Source organism: Populus nigra, chromosome 1 (assembly GCF_951802175.1).
Source record: "Populus nigra chromosome 1, ddPopNigr1.1, whole genome shotgun sequence".
In the NCBI taxonomy this organism is placed as follows: Eukaryota; Viridiplantae; Streptophyta; class Magnoliopsida; order Malpighiales; family Salicaceae; genus Populus; species Populus nigra.
The window spans coordinates 36,943,346-36,965,864 of NC_084852.1; the positions used below are offsets into that span (position 1 = coordinate 36,943,346).

At 36.4% G+C, this 22,519-nt stretch overlaps 1 protein-coding gene across 1 annotated transcript; it reads right to left on the reverse strand.

Moving 5' to 3' along the window:
* Positions 1-1,644: 1,644 nt before the first annotated feature.
* Positions 1,645-4,576, reverse strand: LOC133687886 (G-type lectin S-receptor-like serine/threonine-protein kinase LECRK3). Its single transcript, XM_062107228.1, has one exon. The coding sequence runs from the start codon at positions 4,526-4,528 to the stop codon at positions 2,195-2,197; it is 2,334 nt and encodes a 777-aa protein (XP_061963212.1). The 5' UTR covers positions 4,529-4,576; the 3' UTR covers positions 1,645-2,194.
* Positions 4,577-22,519: the final 17,943 nt, after the last annotated feature.

The window sequence follows — 22,519 nt, forward strand, 5'->3', positions numbered from 1 at the left end:
AATTCTTAACCAGCTCAATATTAAAAATAATAAAATTGATAAATATAATTTTTAAAAAAACATAACAAAAAACAATCATGTGGGGGAATATTATAGCTATCCACGGTGTTTTAAAGAAAAAAATACGAAGCTAAATTCTCAACCAGCTCAATATAAAAAAAAACGACAAAGACAATTATAAAAAAAAACAAAAAAACTATAAAAAAAATCATGTGGGGAAATACTGTAGCAATCCACGGTGTTTAAAAAAAAAATTATAAAGCTAAATTCTCAACCAACTCAATATTAAAAAAATAAAATCGTCAAAAAACAATTATGAAAAGAAGAAGAAGAAGAAGAAGATAATTTTGAAAAAAAAAAGCAAAAAGAAAAAAAATGGAATATAAAACATGTGAGGAAAGTTATAGCTAAATTCTTAACTAACTCAATATTAAAAAAAAAATCAACAAAGATAATTTTTTTAAAAAAATATAGGGAAACACTATAGCAAAACAAAAATCATGTTGAGAAATATTGTAGCAATCCACAGTGTTTTTTTTTAAAAACAAAATGAAACAAAATTCTCAACCAGCTTAATATGAAAAAAAATAAAATTGACAAAGATCATTTTGGAAAAAAAAAGGAGAAAAAATTCATAAAAATAATAATAATAAACCATGTAAGGAAATATTGTAGCAATCCATAATGTTTTAAAGAAAAAAACTATAGATCTAAATTCTCAACTAATTCAATATTAAAAAAAATCAACAAAAATAATTTTTAAAAAAACACAAAAAAAAATAAAAAAAAAACAATCTTGGGAAAAAGGAAAAAAAACATGTAAAACTAAAAAAGAAATGAAAAAAAAATATAGAGAAAGCTATAATACTTTTCCCATACATTTTAGAGTATTAGTTAATATTTACACTTGTTGATTTAATTATTGTTACAGTAATGTATTCACACAAATATTCATAATCCAGCATGCTCTATGAAATATAATTAACAATAGCTAATTCTCGTTTGAAAAATAGTGTTCATAGAGTGACAACATTGTTAATTGTAACAATATAATGGCGGTTTTGCGTATTAAAATCTTTTCACAAGCCATTAGGTGTTATTATACTAATTGAAGGTAAATAGATCTTTTTAGGTTTTAAAAGAACAATGAAAAGCCCAAAATGTTATTAATTTTTTTTTAAAAAAACTAGGTATCAATGAGCATTTTGGTACTTAGATAATGGAATTTTATTATTATTATCATACCAAATAAAAGGTAATTTGATGTTTGATTAAATAAATAAAAAAAAACTCTAAGAGATGTAATTCAACTGATCAGGTTTTGAATTTGCTCATCAGATATCACCGGTTTGAGTCTCACAAAGTTTAAAACCACTGGAAGTTTATATGATCGTTAACTTCAAGATTTATGAAATTAATCAAGATACACATAAACTCACTTAAATACTCATATTAATCTTAAAAAAAAATAAAAAAACACCGCATTGATGGTCAGAATTTAAACTTACCTTGACGTATGACATGTCTCCGTGCTTTTTTGTTTTAAAAATCAGAGGTGAACAATAAAAAATAATAATAAAACCAAACCTAGAAGCGCGGAGGCTCATACACAATCGAGCTTTTTCTTGCAATGAATCAGACACGTTGTATATATAACTTTTGTTTTAAATAAAAATATTTAACCTAAGATAACTAGTTTTTTTATTGTAAATTTTTCATCGTTGATGAAAAACATTTCCTCGTACAACAACCACGGCAAACACTCCCCATGAAATTGTTCTTTGGTTTTTTTTTTTACAAGAAATCCCGATTGAAGGCCAAGGAATGGGGACATCTAAGGAGCCTAATCTCAAGTACAAAGAGCACAAGGCTGTAAAAAAACAAAAGGTAACAAAAATAGCCCAAAATAAAACCACAGGACTAGGTAATACAAAGAAGCTCAAGACACCAAACAAGCCCTATACTCACAGAGCTCAAGGGCAGCAAACTCCTCGATCAACTAAACAATCGATCTTATTGATCTTCACTTTTTTCCATGGATAATCTGCTCAACATCTTTTCGATCACCAGATCCGAACGGTGAGGCATCGGATCCTTGCCCATACTACGAGTTTTTTTCCCAAACAAATTGCTTACTAGTACAGCATATGTTCGTGCACATGATAAGTAAGAAAGAAATGGACGCGCCATTGACTTAGATTCTGATCAGTTCACCACTTGAGCTGAGGGGAGAAGGAGATTGTAGCGAAGGAACATCTAAAAAACCTTCTAACATTTCCAGTACCATCTTCATTGTAGGTCTCTTTGAAGGTTCTTCTTGAATACACCACATTGATACCTCTACCCACTTTTTCAGCCTCTCTTTGTCATCCATTGCCACCTTGTCGTTATCCACCAAATAATAAATTCTCCCTCCGATATAGCAATCATAAGCCCAGTCTGTAAGTATTGCTCTTTCTTCTTCTCCTTCTTCAAGGTCCATTACGACGCTCCTTCTGCAGCAAATGATCTCTAGTAACAGCACACCAAAACTGTAGACATCCACTTTAGCAGTTACAGGCACATTCTTGAACCATTCAGGGGCCACATAGCCTCGTGTTCCTCTGATCATCGTACGAGTCCGTGTTTGATTTGAGAGTAACAGTTTTGCCAATCCGAAGTCAGATATTCTTGCAGAGAAAGAGTCATCTAGAAGTATGTTTTGAGGCTTAATATCACAGTGGATGATTGGGAACTCACAGTCCCCATGCAAGTAGAGAAGCCCTCTTGCAACCCCCAATGCGATCTTGACTCTCTGATGCCAATCAGGTCTTGGAAGTGTAAAGAGGAAGTTTGCTAAAGTGCCATTGCTCATGAACTCGTATATCAAAAGCCGATGAAACCCTTCATCGCAGTATCCAAGCAACCGGACTAGATTCTTGTGATGAGTCTTCCCAATTGCACTCATTTCAGTCCTGAATTCCCTCTCCCTTTCTTGAGCCAACCTGTCCAACTTCTTGACCGCAATGGCGTTTCCTGAACTTGATCTCATGAAGCCTTTATAGACTATGCCAAAGGAACCCCTGCCAAGCTCTTCCATAAATCCATCAGTTGCTTCTTCAAGTTCCTTGTAAGTGAAGGAACGCAAAGTTGAAAAATAAATGCTTGAATCTGGCCCTGCCTTCTTCATTTTTCTCTCGCGCCTTCTGAACAGAATTAGAAAAGTAACAAGCAGCAAAATCACGTTGAGAAATGCAGAACTACCCAGAAGGGCACCTAGTAGAACCGGTTTCTCTTTATCACTGCCAACGTTGCAATAAACAGAAGGAGGAACTTCTTTCCTTACTTTGAAGAGAATCTTTGCAAAACCTGTGCGCATGTATCTTCCATTGGAGAGAGGCAGCCTCTTCTTCCAACATCGACGACCATCAAAAATGGCAACAGCACATGAACAATCATATAAGCAAGCCTTTTCACATTGCGTCTGGTTGTATGGTGATAACGTTTCATAATCATTCAATGGCCAATTTACATTATCAAACTGCCTAATTTCGTATAACTCTTCTGGGTCTCCCCGTCCATCATCTAGTCCACACCCTTGTGGAAAAGTTGGTTTGCATCCGCCAAGTCTGTTGTTTGGATCCAGGAAAACATATCCAGGAGGACAGTCACAAGTGGGCTTCCTATTTTCTTGAATTGAGCAGTAGCTATTGAAACCACAAGGACCACTACCAATATCATTAAATATAGCCGTGCACATGTCTAAGGGAATGGATTGCACTGGCCACCAACCTTGGTTATTTGTAGAATTCTTTGGATGAGAATATTGAGTGAAGACTCCATCAAATCCCAAAGTTGCTCGGTAATAGTTATCACCAGTACTATAATTCATACGATTCCAGTCAGGAAACTGAGCAATTTCTCCATTCAGTTTAACTATGTAAACGTTTGCCGATTCATTGAAAACCAACTGATAGCCAGACTCATAAGGATCTGCATTATATGTATTACTGCTATAATAATGATCATATTGAAATTCACTAGGCCAAGCAATAGGATTGAGCTCGAGACTGCCATTCGAGAAGTTGAGCTCAAACCTTCCCTTAGAGTAGTTGGTTTCTGTTAATCTAGAAAACAGCTTGCTGCCCAAATCCAATGTTTGGGTTGGCAAGATAGTGTCTGTAGGATTCTTGAAAGTCTCCCAAATGTAAGTACTAGAATCGTTACCTTTAAGCACAAAGTTCCCTGTGTCAAGCATGGCAGCAGAGATTGCAGGGGTAGCTGGATTTGCCTGCCATATTATTAGACCTTTAGGATTCGTCAACACAAGATTGCTAGATGTCAGCTCAACTTTTGATCCTCTTGGAAGTGGGTTGTTTCCATTGGAATGCCAAACAATGGTCCTAGCTGGAATTATGTCGAACCAAACGGCGAGCAAGAAAAGGTTTGAATTGCCCAGTTGACGAAAACCAAAAGCAAAATCCCCTGATGGTGAAAGCCACGTATTTCCATTAGTGGTCAGTGATGAGCTCGGAGTTACTATCGCCATGGATAAATCGAGTTGAAGGGGAAGGATGAGAAAAAGAAGGATAGCAAAAGAAGCCATGGTAAGGTGACGTGTGATCTCAGAGAAGCTGTGGTGCAAGGTATTTGGAACGTACGTCTTCTAAAATCTAGGCCGTTTTACACAATTCACAAATGTTGGTGTCATCTATAAACTGGTAGAGGACCTCGAAGACCATATAACATTTGAACTTGAATCTTTTCCTATCGACGTCTCCTTTCATCAGGCTATTTGAAGCATCGTAATTGATTGACTTAATAAACTTGACCGACCCGATCAGGTGATACTCAACTCTTTGATTTTTTTTTTATCTAAAATGACGTGGCTTTATTTTTTAAAATATAAATCTAAATAAAAAAATAAAATAATATCATCTTAGATTTACTTGATAAATTCAGAACCTTGATATTAGACTGGATGTGATAAAATCTTTAAACCGGAAAAAACTCCAAATTCTTGATTTCTTGGCACCCTGAATGCATTTATGGTGAGAAAAGAAAAGGACAGCTCACCTAGCGTTAAGGAAATAGATAAAAGAGACAACGTAGTTACGTGAAGGAACCTAACATTGTGCTTTGAAATTTCCGAGTTTTATTTGGGTTTGGTAAGTCTTTTAATGCAAATTAATAAAGCAGGATGAATCCAATGCTTAAATTAAAGACTGCAAAAACTCTCCCTCCTCCTGTTGCCAGAATCAACAATTAATCTCAACAACCATCTAGGTGGTGGCTTAGTGATAAGAGCTTGGAATTAAAGGGTTTACTCCCTCTTAAATTTCAGGTTCAAACCCTGTGGCTGCTCATATGATGGCCACTGGAGGCTTACATGATCGTTAACTTCAGGGCCCGTGGGATTAGTCGAGGTGCGCGCAAGCTGGCCTGGACACCCACGATAATAATAAAAAAAAAAAAACAATTAATCTCAACTAACAAAATGGAGTGATTTTCAGAATCATAGCTAAACCAGAGGTCAATCTACCTTCCTTAATTTTACAGTATGTTGTTGCAGTTTCAGTGACCTTTGAGCTCTAGATTTTTTAGCATTCTCCTTCGCAGCTTCCTCTGAAGCTGTCAATTGCTTGGAGAAAACTTACCATGCTTTCTTTAATCCACTAAAAAGAAGGAATAAAAAACATAAAAATGATTATGTTGGCATCCATTAAACAAAAAAAAAAACATGATCGACGGTGAAGATGGTCGAGGTTGCTGTCCCAAGTATTGGAATATATTTCAGGGCAAGCGCCTGCCAAGCCGGCTGCTAAAGTATTATTGGTTATTTGATAAAAAATAATTCTTGCGAGCATAATGCGCAAACTTCACGGCACTGCTTTTTCTGTCATCTCCGTCTCTTGCCAGTCTCATATTTGAATCTTCTTGCAGACCAGGAAAACAATTCAACATTACTGGTCAAGGCAACTGACTTTCTTCCTTTAGTTAATATTACTTGTAACTGTCATATGCGTAAGCATGAGAAACATGTAATTCTAGTAATTAGAAAAGAGCCCACCAATTGTCTGAACTACTACCATGGATCAACCAATTGGGAATTTGTCTGAACTTTCTCTTCCTGGGAGCCGTGCCGTGAAACTACCTAACCGGTACCGATGGGGATCTCCTTTTCTAGGGACAAGGGACAAAGAAAGAAACCGTCTCGTGGTCTCACCAGCCTCATACTCAACGCGTTGCTCAGACAAGCGAACGGTTTATGGCCAGAGGCGGAGCAAGAAGAAAAAAAAGTAACGGGAGCAAAATAAAAAAATATTTTTTTAAAAGGAAAATTTTAATTATTTTACAAAGAAAAAAACTGTGAAAAATTTCCTTGCACGGCCCGGGCCCTGCTAGCTTTCCCTTGCCTCCACCACTATTTATAGCAGTCCTGAAACTCCGAGGAACCGGGCACCACCTCTCGATTCTTCCTTTAGCTGTGGACTGTAGAAGCCAACTTGGAATATTTTTTAATCAAGTAGTCTAAATAATGAGATGTTAATAATAAAGTAAAAAAATATTAAGAATTATAAAGTTTTTTTTAAAATATCTAGTGTTAACTTTTTAAACTTATAACTCGAGTTATTATACCATAATCATCTTATCTGGAAAAATGATGAAGCCTAATTCTCTAAAAATAATTTTAATTATATAAAAAATTAAAAAAATAGCAATTAAAAAATAAGAATCAAAATTGAAAACATGAATCAATTTAGCAAAAGAATAAAAAAAATCAAAAGAATAAAATCAAAATTGACATAAAAATAAAAATATTTTTTTTATTAAAGGGTGAAATTGAAAAAAAAATTCACTTTAACAAAAAAATATAAAAAGAATAAGGACCTGATAAAAAATAATACACCAGAAATCTGGATTGAATGATAAAATTAAAAATAAACAAAACTTTTACAAAAAGACCAAGAAAAAAAATAAAAATCAAAACAATGAGGAGCAAATTGAAAAACATAATACCATAAATTTGAATTGAAGACAGAAATTGAAAACCAATAAAAATTTTATAAAAGAATCAATGAAAAAATTAAAAATCAAAAGAATAAGGACCAACTTGAAAAAAATAATATATGTCAAATTAAAATTAATGGATGAAATTGAAAATAAATAAAACTTATATTGGGCTGAAGTTGACTACCAATAACAAAAAAGATCAAACTATACTTTTCAAGGGAGGAGAGAGAAAAGAAAAGAAAAGACCTATCAACGATAAACTAGACCACCATCGTAGAAATGCGCCCCTACACCAAGAAGAGGATGTGAGACACTTTCATAGCACAATATGAGGGCAATTTTGGATGTGGGGAAGCATCACGCGCTCCACCTAAAGGGCATAGATGCCTCCCATATGTTGAAGAGTGTGTTTCATGCACCTCATCTTTTTGTTATTTATTATTTTTATATTTAGTCAAATACTAAGTTAAATTAATAAAAAAACCATTGTGAAAAGACCAGAAACCTCATTGACTCATGGTTTAGAATTTTTGCTATTAAAAACATTTTTGTCATTTTTACTATGCATTTTAATTGTTTATTATTTTTTTATATTTAGTAAAATACTAAATTGCCCCTCAACTGACATTATAATAATGAAAAAAACATTGAAAAAAAAATGCCCATTTATGTTAGTTTTAATTTTTTTTTTTTGCTTTAAAGAGTATTTTGGTTGTTTCACTATGCAATGAAGATGATAAAATACTTGTTTGTCCTCGATTAATTTAGCAATGACAAATGAATCCTATGAAAAGACTTCAATATCTTTGATAGACAGTATAAGTTTTTTAAGTGGAGAGGAAAAATCATCTTTACACTATTCCAATGAATAATATTTTTTTATTCTGAAGCTAGAATATTTTTCCCAAGGCCATTTATCTTCTTTTAATATGATGAGAGACTCATAATTCTTTTACCAAATAAGATTGGTCAACATTCAATCTACTGATTTTTTTAATTCCTAGTTTTTTTACTAAAATTTAAAGGATAAAATTTACATTATTTTTCATTTACTATGTTTCTAACACCTTCCTTATACTTTGCACTAAGAAATACAAACTTTCATAGCCAAATAAGACTCGTACATCTGAAGCAATTTCTTTTAACTTTTCGACAATAGAATACATTTGAGTTTGCATCATAATGATGTCTAAAATTTGATATGCTCAGGAATTATATTATTTGGTGTTTAGATAGTGGTTAATCAAATGTTCATATTCATATTTCTCTCTTTATAGCCCATAAAGACATAATTGATGGTAGAAGTCTTGGTACCTACAAAATAGTCTCTTTTGGTTGGATTTAGGGACCTTCTGATGATAAAGTCAATAACTTTAAATGGGAATTGTAATAAATGAAAGAAAGAACTTTAAACTTCAAGAACAAGAATCGTTGTTTGGTATGATAAATGTTCTAAAGATTATGGTATGAATGCTTGGAGAGTAGAAAAAAGTGAATCCTTTATATAAGTGGTTCAGAAGGTATTTATAATCCCCGAACCTTATCATTTTGATGGAGTGGAGAGACTAGAGAGTCATTTTCTTCTAATAACACTAATGAGGGATAAAAACCCCTTACATATCATTAATGAAGAAAAAAATATCCCTTATAGATCATTAATGAGATGAAAATATGGTATGTCATTGAAAGACCTTTTATACATCTATGGATGTAGAAAAATGATTATTTATAACGTGAACAGTTCATATTAATAGGTTTAAGATATAACTCTATGGTCCTAATATAGATCTTTAACAACCTTTAGATCAATTAGGTTTGACGTGTTTCTAAATCTATAATAGATGAGTTTGTTAATTCCATCACGTTGACTTGCGCTCAGCTTATGGTTGAACCTAAATATATTAAGCATATATTGACTTAGGTTTAACATATGGCTCAACCCAACAAGGTCTGCCAACCTAGCAAGACCTATATAGCCCTAGACTCAGCCCATGATTAAGCCCAAATATATTGTAATACTCATGTTAACTTGAGTTTTACATGACTAAACTCAAGTATATTGGATTTGACACCTACCAAACCCATGTTCGCTTAAGTTATCACTTTAAGATGGCTCTACACTCTTTCATAAAGCATCAAAATATTGAGTAAAAAAGTTTGACTCATTAGTTACCCCCTAAGTCTTTATGCATTAGGTGTGAAAAGACTTGAAAAGACATTAAAAAGGCAACCAACTAGATTTGTCTTATCTTTTTTTAAAAAGAATGATGCCTTCCCCACATTGATCTTAAATGTTATTATAAGGTGGAAAAATAATTTTTCTGAAAATATCATTCAGCTGCATATGATCAAATACAATATGCATTTAGCCCTTCTAGGGTTATAATGTGATTTCACGTATCCCACATGTATTGGTGGGAACAAGAGGTGATGACCTATATAAATCTTCTTATTTTTTAATTCTATTTTTTACTTTTGCCAAAAATTTTCTTTACATTTCCTATATTAAGAGCCTTATAAAGAGATCAAGTTTTTTTGTTTTGTGCAGAAGAATTTTTTTATAGGTAAATATAGAAATCACACTTCATCGCTTATTTTATGTTTCAAATTTTCTCTAAGAATGACTTATATAAAAGGCAAGAAAAATCATATCTTCTGCGAAAAGATTTTAGTTTTAAGCCCGAAACTAGAATTTCTCACTAGAGATCTACAACTATTAGAATAAGCTCTAGAATTGAAAGTGACGCTACTTAACTCTCTTATATTAAAAAAGGTAATGAGCATGTCCTTAAGAGACTTCAAATCTTAAGGGAAAACTAAGGTTACCTAGTACATCTAGGGACGAGGTAGAAAACATTGTCTTTTATGAGCAAACAACCCTGATCAACTTTAAATAACTGAGTGATTTTTTGGTTTAGTTGCTAGAGGATGATGACTGTATTACCCAGGTCACTAGTAAATCTATTGAGGGTAATTTTATTATCATTGTCCCCATATGTATATATGAGTTTGAGTACTTATTTCCCTTACAAAGGTTTGTAAGAGATGTTTTTTTTTGTTACTTTAACCTAAGTCTTGCTCAACTCCATCCTAATAGATGGATAACCTTATTTGCCTTTGACAAGTTAATGAAGATCTTTAAGGAGAAACTCATGGTTAAGGTGTTCAAGCACTCCTATTCACTAACCAATAATGCTCAAGATGGACCTTTTATTCCCTGGATTTTTACCTCCTCTACTAAGCTGAGAGAGTTTATGAAAGGCACCTTTCGAGGAGAATCCACTCATACAAAGAAATGGAGGAGAAGATGGGTGATATTTGCTTAAACTAGCCCAATCCCTATGTTTACTGGGTTTTCCAGCTAAGTGTTTCATGTCATAGGGATGAAGGGCTTCTTCTTCAGGCTGAACTTGGATCGTGCTCCTCTTTGCTTTCCTAACCTGAGCTACGAGGAAATAAGCATAATAGAGTCTATTCTTCAGGGAAGGCCCACTTTCAAGTATAGAGGACTAGAGATTATGGACACCTTAGACGTACTACTTACCTTTCCTTCTAATGTCAATGTGTTGATCGACCTTAATTATCAGCATCACTTAGTTGTAACTAAGTAGATGACCTTTTATGCATGCATAATCTTCACACAATTTTTTTCTTCTAATATACTAACTGGTCTTATTTAATAAAAGTTTGAATTTATTTTGTTTCTTGTATGGACTTTTATAATGTGTGCTCATTCAGGAATTGATGGGTTAAAGAGAGAAAGTTCATTGAAGAGGCGATGAAGCAATATCATGCTGATGGGAAAGAGGTGCGAAGATTAAATGAAGAAAAGACTACTTTAAGATGTATAGCTGAAAACTATTAAGGTTGTTCATGCTCAACTGTAGAGAGAGATAAAGGGATAAACTTATGTCCTAAGCTCGATTGAGAAGAAGCTTGGGGAGGTGTATAATCGAATAGATTTTTTAGAAAAAGTGGTAGCTGAGCTCAGGGAGTCTAGGGAAGCCATGAGGAAGGAGTTGGGGGCTACTATGGAAGAGGCTATAATTCTAGTTTGAGGATGGAAACATTAAAGAATTCATCCAAAGAATTCCACACGGAGTATGGAGAGTCTGTCTCCTTAACAGAGACCATAAGGGACAAAATCTTCTTATCCATGTCTAACTTGTATTTCCTTAATCTCTCTAGGGAAATGCAAGTGGACTTTAATGAGTCATTTTCTATTGGCCAAATTCTTAATTTCAAGGACGTCTTCCCTGTCAGAGTCGCCTTAGCCAATAATAAAGTCTATTTTACCCAAGAGCCGAGCATGGATATGTAAAAACTTTATTTATTTATTTATTTTGAGTAGACATGATTTGTCATAGTCTTGTAGGGCGTTTAATCACATAATAAATATTTTAGCTTTCAAGCCCCGGAGTTGGCCCTAAAACCTTTAATTATTTATTTTTATATATTGTTGCTACCCAATTTTTGACCCATGTTTTGATAAATTTTCAGAAAAATCCAAAAATAGCAAAAAGCATTGAAAATCCAAAAAATATACATTTTTAATACATTTGCATCGTTTTTAGCATTTTTAGCATCGTTTTTAGCATTTTTAGCATCGTCTCAAAAGAATTTAAATTTTCAAAGATATTTGGAACGCGTTCAACTTTTAACGTGTTATATTTAAAATCATTGATTTTCTTCATTGAGTCGACGTTGATATTGCTTGTTTTCAAAAAATACAAAAAAATTAAGAAAAATCAAATTTACAAAAAAAGAAAGAAAGTTGAGGGACCAATTTTGAGATCCATACAATATTTTACCTATAAATACTGGTCCACAACTCAAACAAAAGGGGGAGCATTTTGTAATTTGGAGGAGACACCATAAAAAAGAAAAAAAACCCTAAAAATGACCTAAACCTATCTTCTCCAAGGGGGCCGCCGCAACCCCCAACTCTGATTTTTCCCCCCTCTCTCTCGGCTGGTTCCACCAGATGCTCTCCCTTTCTCATCAGCAAAAAAGCCAGAGGCTCAAGCCCCCCTGGTTTCCCCCATCTCCCTCTCTCCCTCACTGCAAACCCTCTGTTGGCCCTTTCTCCTCAGCCAACAAAGCCACGGTTGATTCCCCCTTCCCTTTTGATTTTTCCTTCTCCCAGCACCAGGCCGCCGCTCCCATCCCCTGGGGTCTCTCCATTTTCTGGGCAGAAGGAGAACCAAAGCCGCTGCCCCCTTTCTTTGCCAAAGAAGGACCACCGAACCAGCTGCCTTGCCGGAGATTCAGCAGCATGCATCCAACAGACTCCCTCCAGAACCAACCACAACAACCCAACGACGGTGTCTCTGCCTCAATGCCGCCAGCAGCCCCATCTTCCTCTCCTTGGACCAACAACCGGACAGACCCGAGTCCTTCTCTCTTCTTCCCCAACCTCCTCTGTTTTTGGCCAAAACCAGAGTGAGCCAAAGTGACCGCCAGCCACTGAAGCGGAGGAGAAGAAGAAGAAGTCCTCCCAGCCACCAGATCGGCCATCAGCAGAAGAAACACCGACGAGAAGGGAGAAGCCGGAGGAGCTGGACAGATCTAAAAAACAAAATAAAATCGACTGCTTGAGTGTTTTTCTCTTGTTGCAGGTCATGGTGAAAGCCACCACGGGCAGGGAAGAGAAGACAGGAGGAAACCGTTCCAGAGCCCCCCTCCTCGACTGACTTTCATGCGGCGGCGCGTGAACCCACGCGCCGCCACTGCCCCTCCACTTCCAGAAGACCTCCTCTGCAATTCTTGGATTTTTAGGGGTCTGTTTTGTAATTTCTACATGCTGGAATATGTATTTAAATTACTGTGTGTTGTTTGCTTAATTTTTGTTATTTTGTAACTTGTAGAAATGATGTGTGATTTGATTATAGTAAAAAGTGACGTGTGTGTATGTATTTTATTTTACATGTTTTATAAATGTTAAAAAAGACAAAAAAAGAATTAATTGTTTAATTTGAATATGGTTAAATATCTTAAGGAGAAATAAAATCATGTTATATTTTCCATGAAAATGTAAGAACATGTTTCTACATATATTCTGGGATTTAATAACTGATTTATTAAAACCTTAGAATTTAATTAACATTTCAAATTTTCAAATCACATCAAACCGTGAAGCAGCTTACCTCAGGTAGGGTGCGTTAGGGGTGCTAATACCTTCCCTAACCACAACCAGTCTCTTACCCGCGAACCTCTGATAAGACCAGTACCCGGGTTTCCTAGTAGTCTTCAATAAATTACTAAGTGGCGACTCCAACGAATCAAGCAAAATCAACATAACAAAAAATCGCCAGCCGACGCCGCGCGGATTTTTATGACGTGCGACATATATGATGTTATATTTTCTAAGTATGAATATAAGGTCTTTTAGTAGATTTAATATTTCTCTAAGTAGTCTGTATCCTAGCCTATATAGGTCCAATGTCTTATACTTAGAAAAATATAAGAGGGATCCCTTTAAATAGCCTAGATGAGTACTTAGAAAATTTTAAACATTCCACTTATATTTATTGAAAGCTTTTCAAAATCTCAAGGCTCTAATTGCATTCGTGAAGTTAGCAAACACATAACCCAAATTTACTCGTCTCACTAAGTTTATGGGCAAGTAGAAAAAGTGATAATATATTTGACTTAGAATGATTTAATTACTCTTTAGGCTTTCCTACTTTTTATTGAAGAGGTATTGAAGCTCTAATAGAGTAGATGTGCCAACAACTATAGGGAGGTTTGTGGCACATCCTATTCCAGGAGTGCTTAATTATCTATCTTTGATAGTGATTATGGATGTCAATACATAAACCAGTTATGGAAGAATAATTAATGACTTTTTTATTAGTTTTTCACAGATGACGTCAATTGATGATGTCTTAAAATTCGATATGCTTAAGAATAAGATTATTTGGTGTTTGAAAAATGGTTAATCAAATGTTCATGTCAATATTTCCCTCTCCACGGCCCAATAAGTACATAATTTATGGTAGATGTCATCACCCAATTTTGGGTGATTCCTCAAAATTCGTTTTTTTCCAAAAAAATCAAAAAAATCAAAATCAAAAAAATAAAATAGAGGCTGGCAATATGGAGAAAGCTGACCAAGAAAGGCTGCAAAAATAGGCAAAAATCAAGCTACAATTTTCGGAGGGCCAAGTGTACGCTGTTATGCCCAAAAATAGAAAAATGCAAATTCAAAGGTCAAATTAAATGAGTATTGGACGAATTTGCATAAAAGTTAAGTCCAATGATATAATTAAATTTTTAATGGGCCAATTTGATTTAATCATGGGCCAAATTGAATTTTAATTATGTTTAAGAATTAATTTAGGTCTAATTGAAGGAGTTAATTAAGTGTAAGGACTTAATTATACTTTAAGCGGGTCAAATTAATTGGAGGACTTAATTGGTGAAAAATTAAGTTTGGGAGCTTAATTTGGACTTAATTGAAAAGATAGGAATTTTAAGAGACCAAATTTAATTTTTACCAAGTGAATCAATTGAAATCAGGGGCCAAACACAAAACTTGAGGGACCAATTTTGAAGCCCGAAAAACTATTTTGCCATTAAATAGCCTTCATTTTCAGCCAAAGTGGAGGGGGCAATTTTGAAAACATCAAGAAAAAAATACAAAAAAAAACCTAAACTTAAACCCATCTTTTTTCAAGAGAGCCGCCCCCCACGTTTTTGGTTTTCCTCTTCCAGCTGGACTCCCTTCTCTCCCAAACAGCCGGTCTTCTCCCCTCTTCCAGCCGCCGCTCACTTCTCCTCTGGTCTCACCCCTGAATCTGCCTCCTTCTTCTTCTTCGTGTGCTCCCTTTTCTCAGCCGTTCCACACGCCCTTCTTCCCTGCACCCGAAAGAGGCTCCCCTCTTGCTGGCCTTTTCAGTTTCCTTTTGCCCATCGTCGACTGAACCGGGTCTCCCTTCCCTTTGCAACAAACCACAAAAGCCGGCCACAACTCCCCTTCCTTGGCCAAAAGAGCACCAGATGGTAGCTGCCGACCCAGCTCCCCCCGTTTCAACGGATCCTCTTCTCCTTCGGTCTCCTCCACAGCCACCGAACGACGGCAGCAAGCCACCTCGCCGTCTCATTCAACCAGCCTTCAGCAACTGGTCCTCCACTGATTCAAGCCCGTGCAGCAGACTTAGACCGAGATCCAGCCGCCATCAGAGATGAACTCTCGGGCAATAAACCATGACAGACCCGAAGGAACCGGATCTAAGAAAACAAAACCAAATGAGATCGTTGCTTGCTTGCGTTTTTCTGTGTTTTGTAGGTGACGGTGGGTGCCACCACCGTTGAAGAAGGGAAGAGAAGGAGAAGACAAGGCAGACTGCCCGTTTCCAGTATCAGCAGCGGCGCGTGAGCCCACGCACCGCCAGTGGTGGCGGCGCGTTGGAACACGCACCGCAGCTGTTCCTATGCACTGTTCCGGTTGCAGAGGGTTCCTATGCAATTTCTAGAGTTTTGAGGACTTTTTTGTAAAATTTAGATTATTTGATGTAATTTTTATTTATTTTTGAATTTTATAACTTGTATTGTGGATGTAAAAAAAAAAGGAAGAAAAAGAAAAAAAGAAGAAAAGGCAAAAAAAAGAAAAAGAAAACAAAAGAACAAAAAAATATATAATAAAAAATGTGTGTGTGCGCTTGTATCTTTATTAATGTCATTGGATTATAAAAAAAACAAAAAAAAATAAAAAATAAAAAAACAAAAAATGCATGTTTGTACTTATTTCAGGGATCCTTTCATGATGAGACGACAAAAGAATAAAGAAGGATTTAATATTTTGATTGGATCACGGTGTAGACGTACAAACTTGTACGGAAGTTGTATTTCTAAATTCCGATGAAAAGACAAAATTGTTAAAACTTTTTTAACACATCACAAGCCACGAAGCAGCTTACCTCAGGTAGGGTGCGTTAGGGGTGCTAATACCTTCCCTAACCACAATCAGTCCCTTACCCGCGAATCTCTGACAAGACCAGTCAACCTGGGTTCCTAGTAACCCTCAATTAAATACTAGGTGGCGACTCCCAACAAAATCAATCCCAATAACAGAGAGAGAAAAACCACCATCGCCAGGACGGACGATGCTCGCTCGCGGGGTGTTTTCTGACGTGCAACAGTAGAAGTCCTTTTATGTGCTGTCGTACCCGACATCGCAGCAACCTTAAAAATAAATATGAAAAGAACAAATTTTTGGCATCCTATTCTTTGATGGGAAATGATCTTGTTTAAGGAGTCGTCACCTAGTATTATGATCACTAGAAACCCTAATTGATCAACAGAGATTCTATAGTACGAGACTGGTTACGCAAAAGGAAAGATATTATCACATTTTAAGCGTCCTACCTGAGACGAGCTACAATGCTGATATTTTCATAAATTGCTAATATTTTGTTGGTTTATGCTATGATGGTTTGCGTGTAATATTCCTGACTTTGGCGCGGTGAATATTCAACTACGGATACTTCTAACTCTGGTGTTGGTAAATATTATGTAGCTATAAAAAAATAAATTCAAATTAGTATTTTTATTCCTAACTCTGGCAGCAGTGAATAAATAAATAAAATAAATTTATTTTTACGCATACACAATTTTTTTATTTTTTATATAGCTAAATAAAAAAATAAAATAAATTTAAATCAGTATTTTTATTTCTGACTCTAACGTCAATGAATAAACCAATAAAATAAATTTATATTTTTTATTTTTTATTTATACATACATAATTTTTTTTATGCTGGGCTAGACCAGCCAGCCTTGCCTGGTCAATGACCTAAACCAGTGGCCCGGTTGGGTAGGGAACACGCATGAAAAGCTTCACGCACGCTCAGCACGGTGGAAGTAATTAAAATTGCAAGTGCACAGTGCCTGTGTAATTAAAGATGGAAAGAGAAGGAAAGATGCAAACTTACCTGGTGTAGCTGCGGGGTGAAGACGAAGACGATGGTGGCGACTGGTTAGTTCTAGCCGGACGATGTCTTCTTCCTCCTCGTTTCGTGTCTGTCTATTACCTTTTTTTTTTTCTCTGGGTTTTCTTCTAGTCTTCTTCTGCCCCTGTGTTGCTGCTATTCTTTTGTCCCCTGCATCTGTCCTCTAGTGTTTTCTCTTCTGGAAAAGCCCTCCCCAATTACTTTGAATTTCCTTTGTTTTCATCTTGCCTTGTGTAATTTTCTAGTGTCTTCGTTATTTTATTTTTTTTGCTTGTTTTTTATGGTTCAGAGTGGTGAAGCTGTAGAAGCTTACCTGGAAACAGGACGAAGGCGATGAAGACAATGGTGAAGCTGATGGGTAGATGCTACTCTCCTCTTACTCTGTTTTTTTTTTTTCCAGTGTTCTTCCCTCCTGCTCCTTCGTCTCCATTCCCCCCCTTTTCTGAGGCCTTTCTTTGGCTTTTATAAAGCCAGAGAAGGTCTGGTGTCCCTGCCTCCAGAAATGATGGGCATCGTGGAGGCGAGAGATCATGGCCGCATCGTGGGTATAGTGGTCGTGATCTGCTGGATTTTCCCCTGTTGAACCGGTCTTCGGCAAACAGATGATGAACAGTAGGATCCAAAACGACGTCATTTGGCATGGAAATGACAAATTGTAGTTTGGTCCCTGATGTTTTGAAATGTATCAATTGGGTCCCTTAATCAAATTTTGCCCCTTGGATTAATTTCAATTAAATCCCTGAATTTATTTAATTAATTAAATCAAAGTTTAATTAAGCCCGCAAACTTATTAATTCTTCAATTAAGCCATTGAAAAAAAAATCAAAATTTAATTAAATCCGTAAACTTATTAATTCTCCTGATTTCATTAATTAAACTAATCCAAGTTTTAATTAAATTTTCAAACTTATTAATTCTTCAATTTATCAATTTACTCTTAAATCTAATAATTTTATCCTTAAATTTCGAATTTGTGTTGTTTTAATTTTATTTTCAAATATATTTTTATTCATTTATTTTTTATTATTTATTCAAAAATTAAATTATGACATGTGCAATAAAATCTAATTCGATGGGATTTTAGGTTTGATAACTTTTTAAATCCATGTTGGATTGTGTTAAGTCTATAATTGGATCCAAATATATTAGGTATGATTATTTGCCAGACTCAAGTCGGGTAGATGCCGGAATGGAGCATATCAAGGGAAGCGGAGTGAAACAATGACAAGAAACTACAACAAACACCAAAGTACAAGGCTAAGAGTTTAAAACATAGTCATGGCCAATCACAAAGCTGAACACAAGCTAATAACCTAGAGTTGACTGGATGTGAGAAGAAAGGATTTGAATTTGAAGGTCTCATCTATTGATTCAGAAAACCAGTGCATATATACATGAAGAAGCACTATTTCCGTGCAACTTCCAAACACAGCTACCTAAATGTATGCCTTAAGTGACAACTGATTACATGTTTACAACTAAGCATGATATTAGAAGATATGACATAATAAGGCAACATAATATTTGCCAACATGATTTCAGAGATATTCACCTAATACCCTCCCTCAAGTTGAAGCATACGGATTTCGAATGCCTAACTTGCTAAGAAAGTATTCAAACTGCTTCTTGCCCAATGCCTTGGTGAAGATATCCACCAATTGAGCATGAGTGGGCACGTACTTGGTAGTGATGTTGCCTCTGAGAATTGCATTGCGGATAAAATGACAATAAATTTCGATATGTTTTGTACGCTCATGAAAAACTAGATTGGCAGCAATGTGAAGGGCTGTTTGATTATCACAATAAAGTTTCATAGGATGTGGATGAGCAACTCCGAGAGACTGAAGCAAAGCTTTTAGCCATATTAGTTCACAAGTGGTGGTAACCATGGATCGATACTCAGCTTCAGCTGAAGAGCGAGATACAATGTGTTGTTTCTTGGTTTTCCAAGAGATATGTGAATTACCATGAAGTACAAACCAACCTATAATGGAGCGTCTAGTCAAAGGGCACCTTGCCCAATCAGAGTCACACCAAGCATAGAGCTGCAGATCACAGTTAGCACGGAGCAAAATTCCTTGGCCTGAATTACCTTTCAGGTACCGGACAATACGAAGAGCTGCCTCCCAATGTTCCTGACGTGGATGTTGCATGAATTGTGCAAGCATATGCACACAATAGGAAAGCTCTGGTCTTGTAACAAATAAATAAATTAAACGTCCCACTAAGCGACGATAGTGGTCTGGGTCTGAAAGAGGTGGTCCATCAGCCAATGGAAGATGATGATTTTGATATAGAGGAAAAACAACAGGTTTAACGCCTAGCATGCCAACTTCAGAAATGATGTCAAGAGCATATTTCCTTTGACAAAGGAAAAGATCAGTAGAGTTGCGGGCAACTTCAATGCCCAAAAAATATTTCAAAGAACCAAGATCCTTCATATGGAAGCAGATGCTTAAGTAATGTTTGAAGGTGTGAATGGCAGCACTATTATTTCCTGAAATAATCAGATCATCAACATAGACTAGTACATGCATGGAGTTGTAGTGTACCTTTGTGTAGAGTAAACAAAGAATAATCGGAATGAGATTGCTGGAACCCAAATTGTTTCAAAGCACCAGCCAATTTAGCAAACCAACATCTAGGAGCTTGTCTCAAACCACAGAGGGACTTTCGAAGATGACATACTTGGTTTAAAGTAGGAGATCGGAAGCCAGGGGGCATCTTCATGTACACCTCTTCTTCAAGATCACCATGCAAGAAAGCATTGTGAACAACCATTTGGTGAAGTTCCCAGCTTTTGGCAGCAACAACAGCAAGAAAGGTACGTGTTGGGCAATTCCAGAACTCAAACACACAAATTTACGTGGTTCGGCAACTTGCCTACTCCACGGAGCTACTGGTTTGTATTAATCAAGCTTAGAAACAATACAAACAACAAAATAAGGAGGAGGAGAAAATCTTCTCTACTCAACTCAAGCTCTCTCTCTCTCTCTCTCACGTTTTTCTCTCTGTGTTTTCACTCTTCTCTGCGTTCTTCACACACCAACACTCTTCACTTTGTCTAATTATAGCCAAAGCTTGAGGGAAGAAGTCAAGGCCACCAATTACAGCAAAATAGTTGCCACCATTTATGCCTCCACTTTATGCTAAGTGGAAGGTGATGTGTTCCCACTAGGCATTAGTGGAGGTGAGGCATTGTTTGTCCCCATGATACTAACAGTACGAACAGTGACCATTTTGGTGACAGGAGCAAACGTTTCATTGTAGTCAAGCCCTTCAACTTGATTATTACCCAAGATCACGAGTCTTGCTTTGAATCTCTCAATGGAGCCATCAGAATTATACTTAATTCGATAAACCCATTTGCATCCGATAACTTTCTTACCAGGAGAAAGAGGTTCCATAGTCCAAGTGCCATTATATTCTAAAGCATGTATTTCATGTTTCATAGCTTGTCTCCACTGTTCATCTTTCACAGCCTCAGCAAATGTTTGAGGTTCAGTTCCTGTAGTAATAGCTGCCAAGAAATGTCTATATGGGGCAGAAAAGTTATCACAGTTCACATAATGAGCTATAAGGTATGGTGTACGGCAAAATAGTTGCCACCATTTATACCTCCACTTTATGCTAAGTGGAAGGTGATGTGTTCCCACTAGGCATTAGTGGAGGTGGGGCATTGTTTGTCCCCATGATACTAACAATCTCCCACTTGGAGACAAACAATGAAATTATCTTTTATCCTTGAAGGCCAACTGAAGTTTTACACAACTTCAGTTTGTCCAGTGTAACTCCTTTGGTTAACATGTCAGCTGGATTCTTGCTTTCGCAGACCTTTTCTAGCAGTAGTTGCTCCTCGTCTAGCAATTGTCGGATGAAGTGATATTTGATTTGAATATGCTTCGTCCTGGAGTGAAATGCTGGATTCTTGGCAAGGAAGATTGCACTCTGACTGTCGCTGTACAAAGTACCCTTTTCATTCATCTTGCCCAATTCTTTCAGGAAAATCTGTAGCCATACTATCTCTTTTGCAGATTCTGAAACTGCAACATATTCAGCTTCGGTTGTTGAAAGAGCGACGATCTTTTGTAAGGTCGAACTTCAGGAAACAGCAGTCCCTCCTAGAGTATATACATATCCTGTAGTGCTCTTTCTGCTATCAACATCTCCTGCTAGATCAGCGTCTACAAAACCTTCAAGTTTCAAACCACCAGCTGTGAAGGTAAGACATGTCTCTGATGAACCTTTTAAGTATCTCATGATCCATTTCACCGCCTCCCAATGTTGCTTTCTAGGATTGCTCATATATCGGCTTACAACTCCCACTGCATGGGCAATGTCTGGTCTAGTACAGACCATAGCATACATCAAAGAGCCGATAGCTGAGGCGTATGGAATCTTATCCATGTATCCACTTTCTAGCTCAGTTTTTGGTGACTGGTCTTTGCTGAGCTTGAAATGATTCCCCAGAGGTGTACTTACTGGTTTAGCATTATCCATACTAAACCTGCTGAGAACCTTCTTGACATACTCTGTTTGTGAAAACTTTAGTATGCCTTTGTCTTGATCTCTGATGATTCTCATGCCAAGTATTTGTTTAGCAGCTCCCAGATCCTTCATTTCAAACTGTTTTGACAGTTGTTGTTTCAGCTTGTCAATCTCCTCAATTTTGGATCCTGCAATCAACATATCATCCACATATAATAGTAGAATGATGTAGGAGTTGTCAAAATGTTTGACATAGCAACAGTGATCAGCCTGGCATCTTGTGTATCCCGAACTACAGATGAAGTTGTCAAACTTCTTGTACCACTGTCTTGGAGCTTGCTTCAAACCGTATAGGCTTTTCTTTAGCTTGCAGACTTGGTTCTCCTTTCCTGGTATTTCAAACCCCTCTGGTTGTTGCATGTAAATGTCTTCCTCCAATTCTCCATGAAGAAAAGCTGTTTTTACATCTAATTGTTCAAGATGTAAATTCTCTACTGCTACTATCCCCAGAACAACTCTGATTGTTGTAAGCTTCACAACTGGAGAAAATATCTCAGAGTAGTCAATCCCTTTCTTTTGTTGAAACCCTTTTACAACAAGTCTTGCCTTGAACCGTTTGCTTCCATCATGCTCAGTCTTTACTCTGTAGACCCACTTGTTTTGCAAAGCCTTCTTTCCTTCAGGTAGTGTGGTCAGCTCCCAGGTCTTGTTCTTCAGCAACGAACTCATCTCATCCTTCATGGCTAACTCCCACTTGCTTGAGTTTCCATCTTGTAAGGATTCTTCATAACTTAGCGGCTCACCACCATCTGTCAGCAAAATATAATTCAGTAGAAGTGTGAACCGTTGTGGGGGCTTTACAGTGCTTGAAGACCTGCGAACATAAACAATTGGTTCACTTGGCTCTGCATCATCTTGTGTAGTGGTGCGTACAGATGTGCTTGAATCTTCTTGTAAAGATTCTTGAGTTTTGTTTTGCTCGGTAACATCGGGAAGCCCTTCTAATATGATGAATTCAGATTTTTGTGGACTTGTATCTGAATCAGTCATATCTGTTTCTGCACTTGATCTGTCTTTGTACAAAA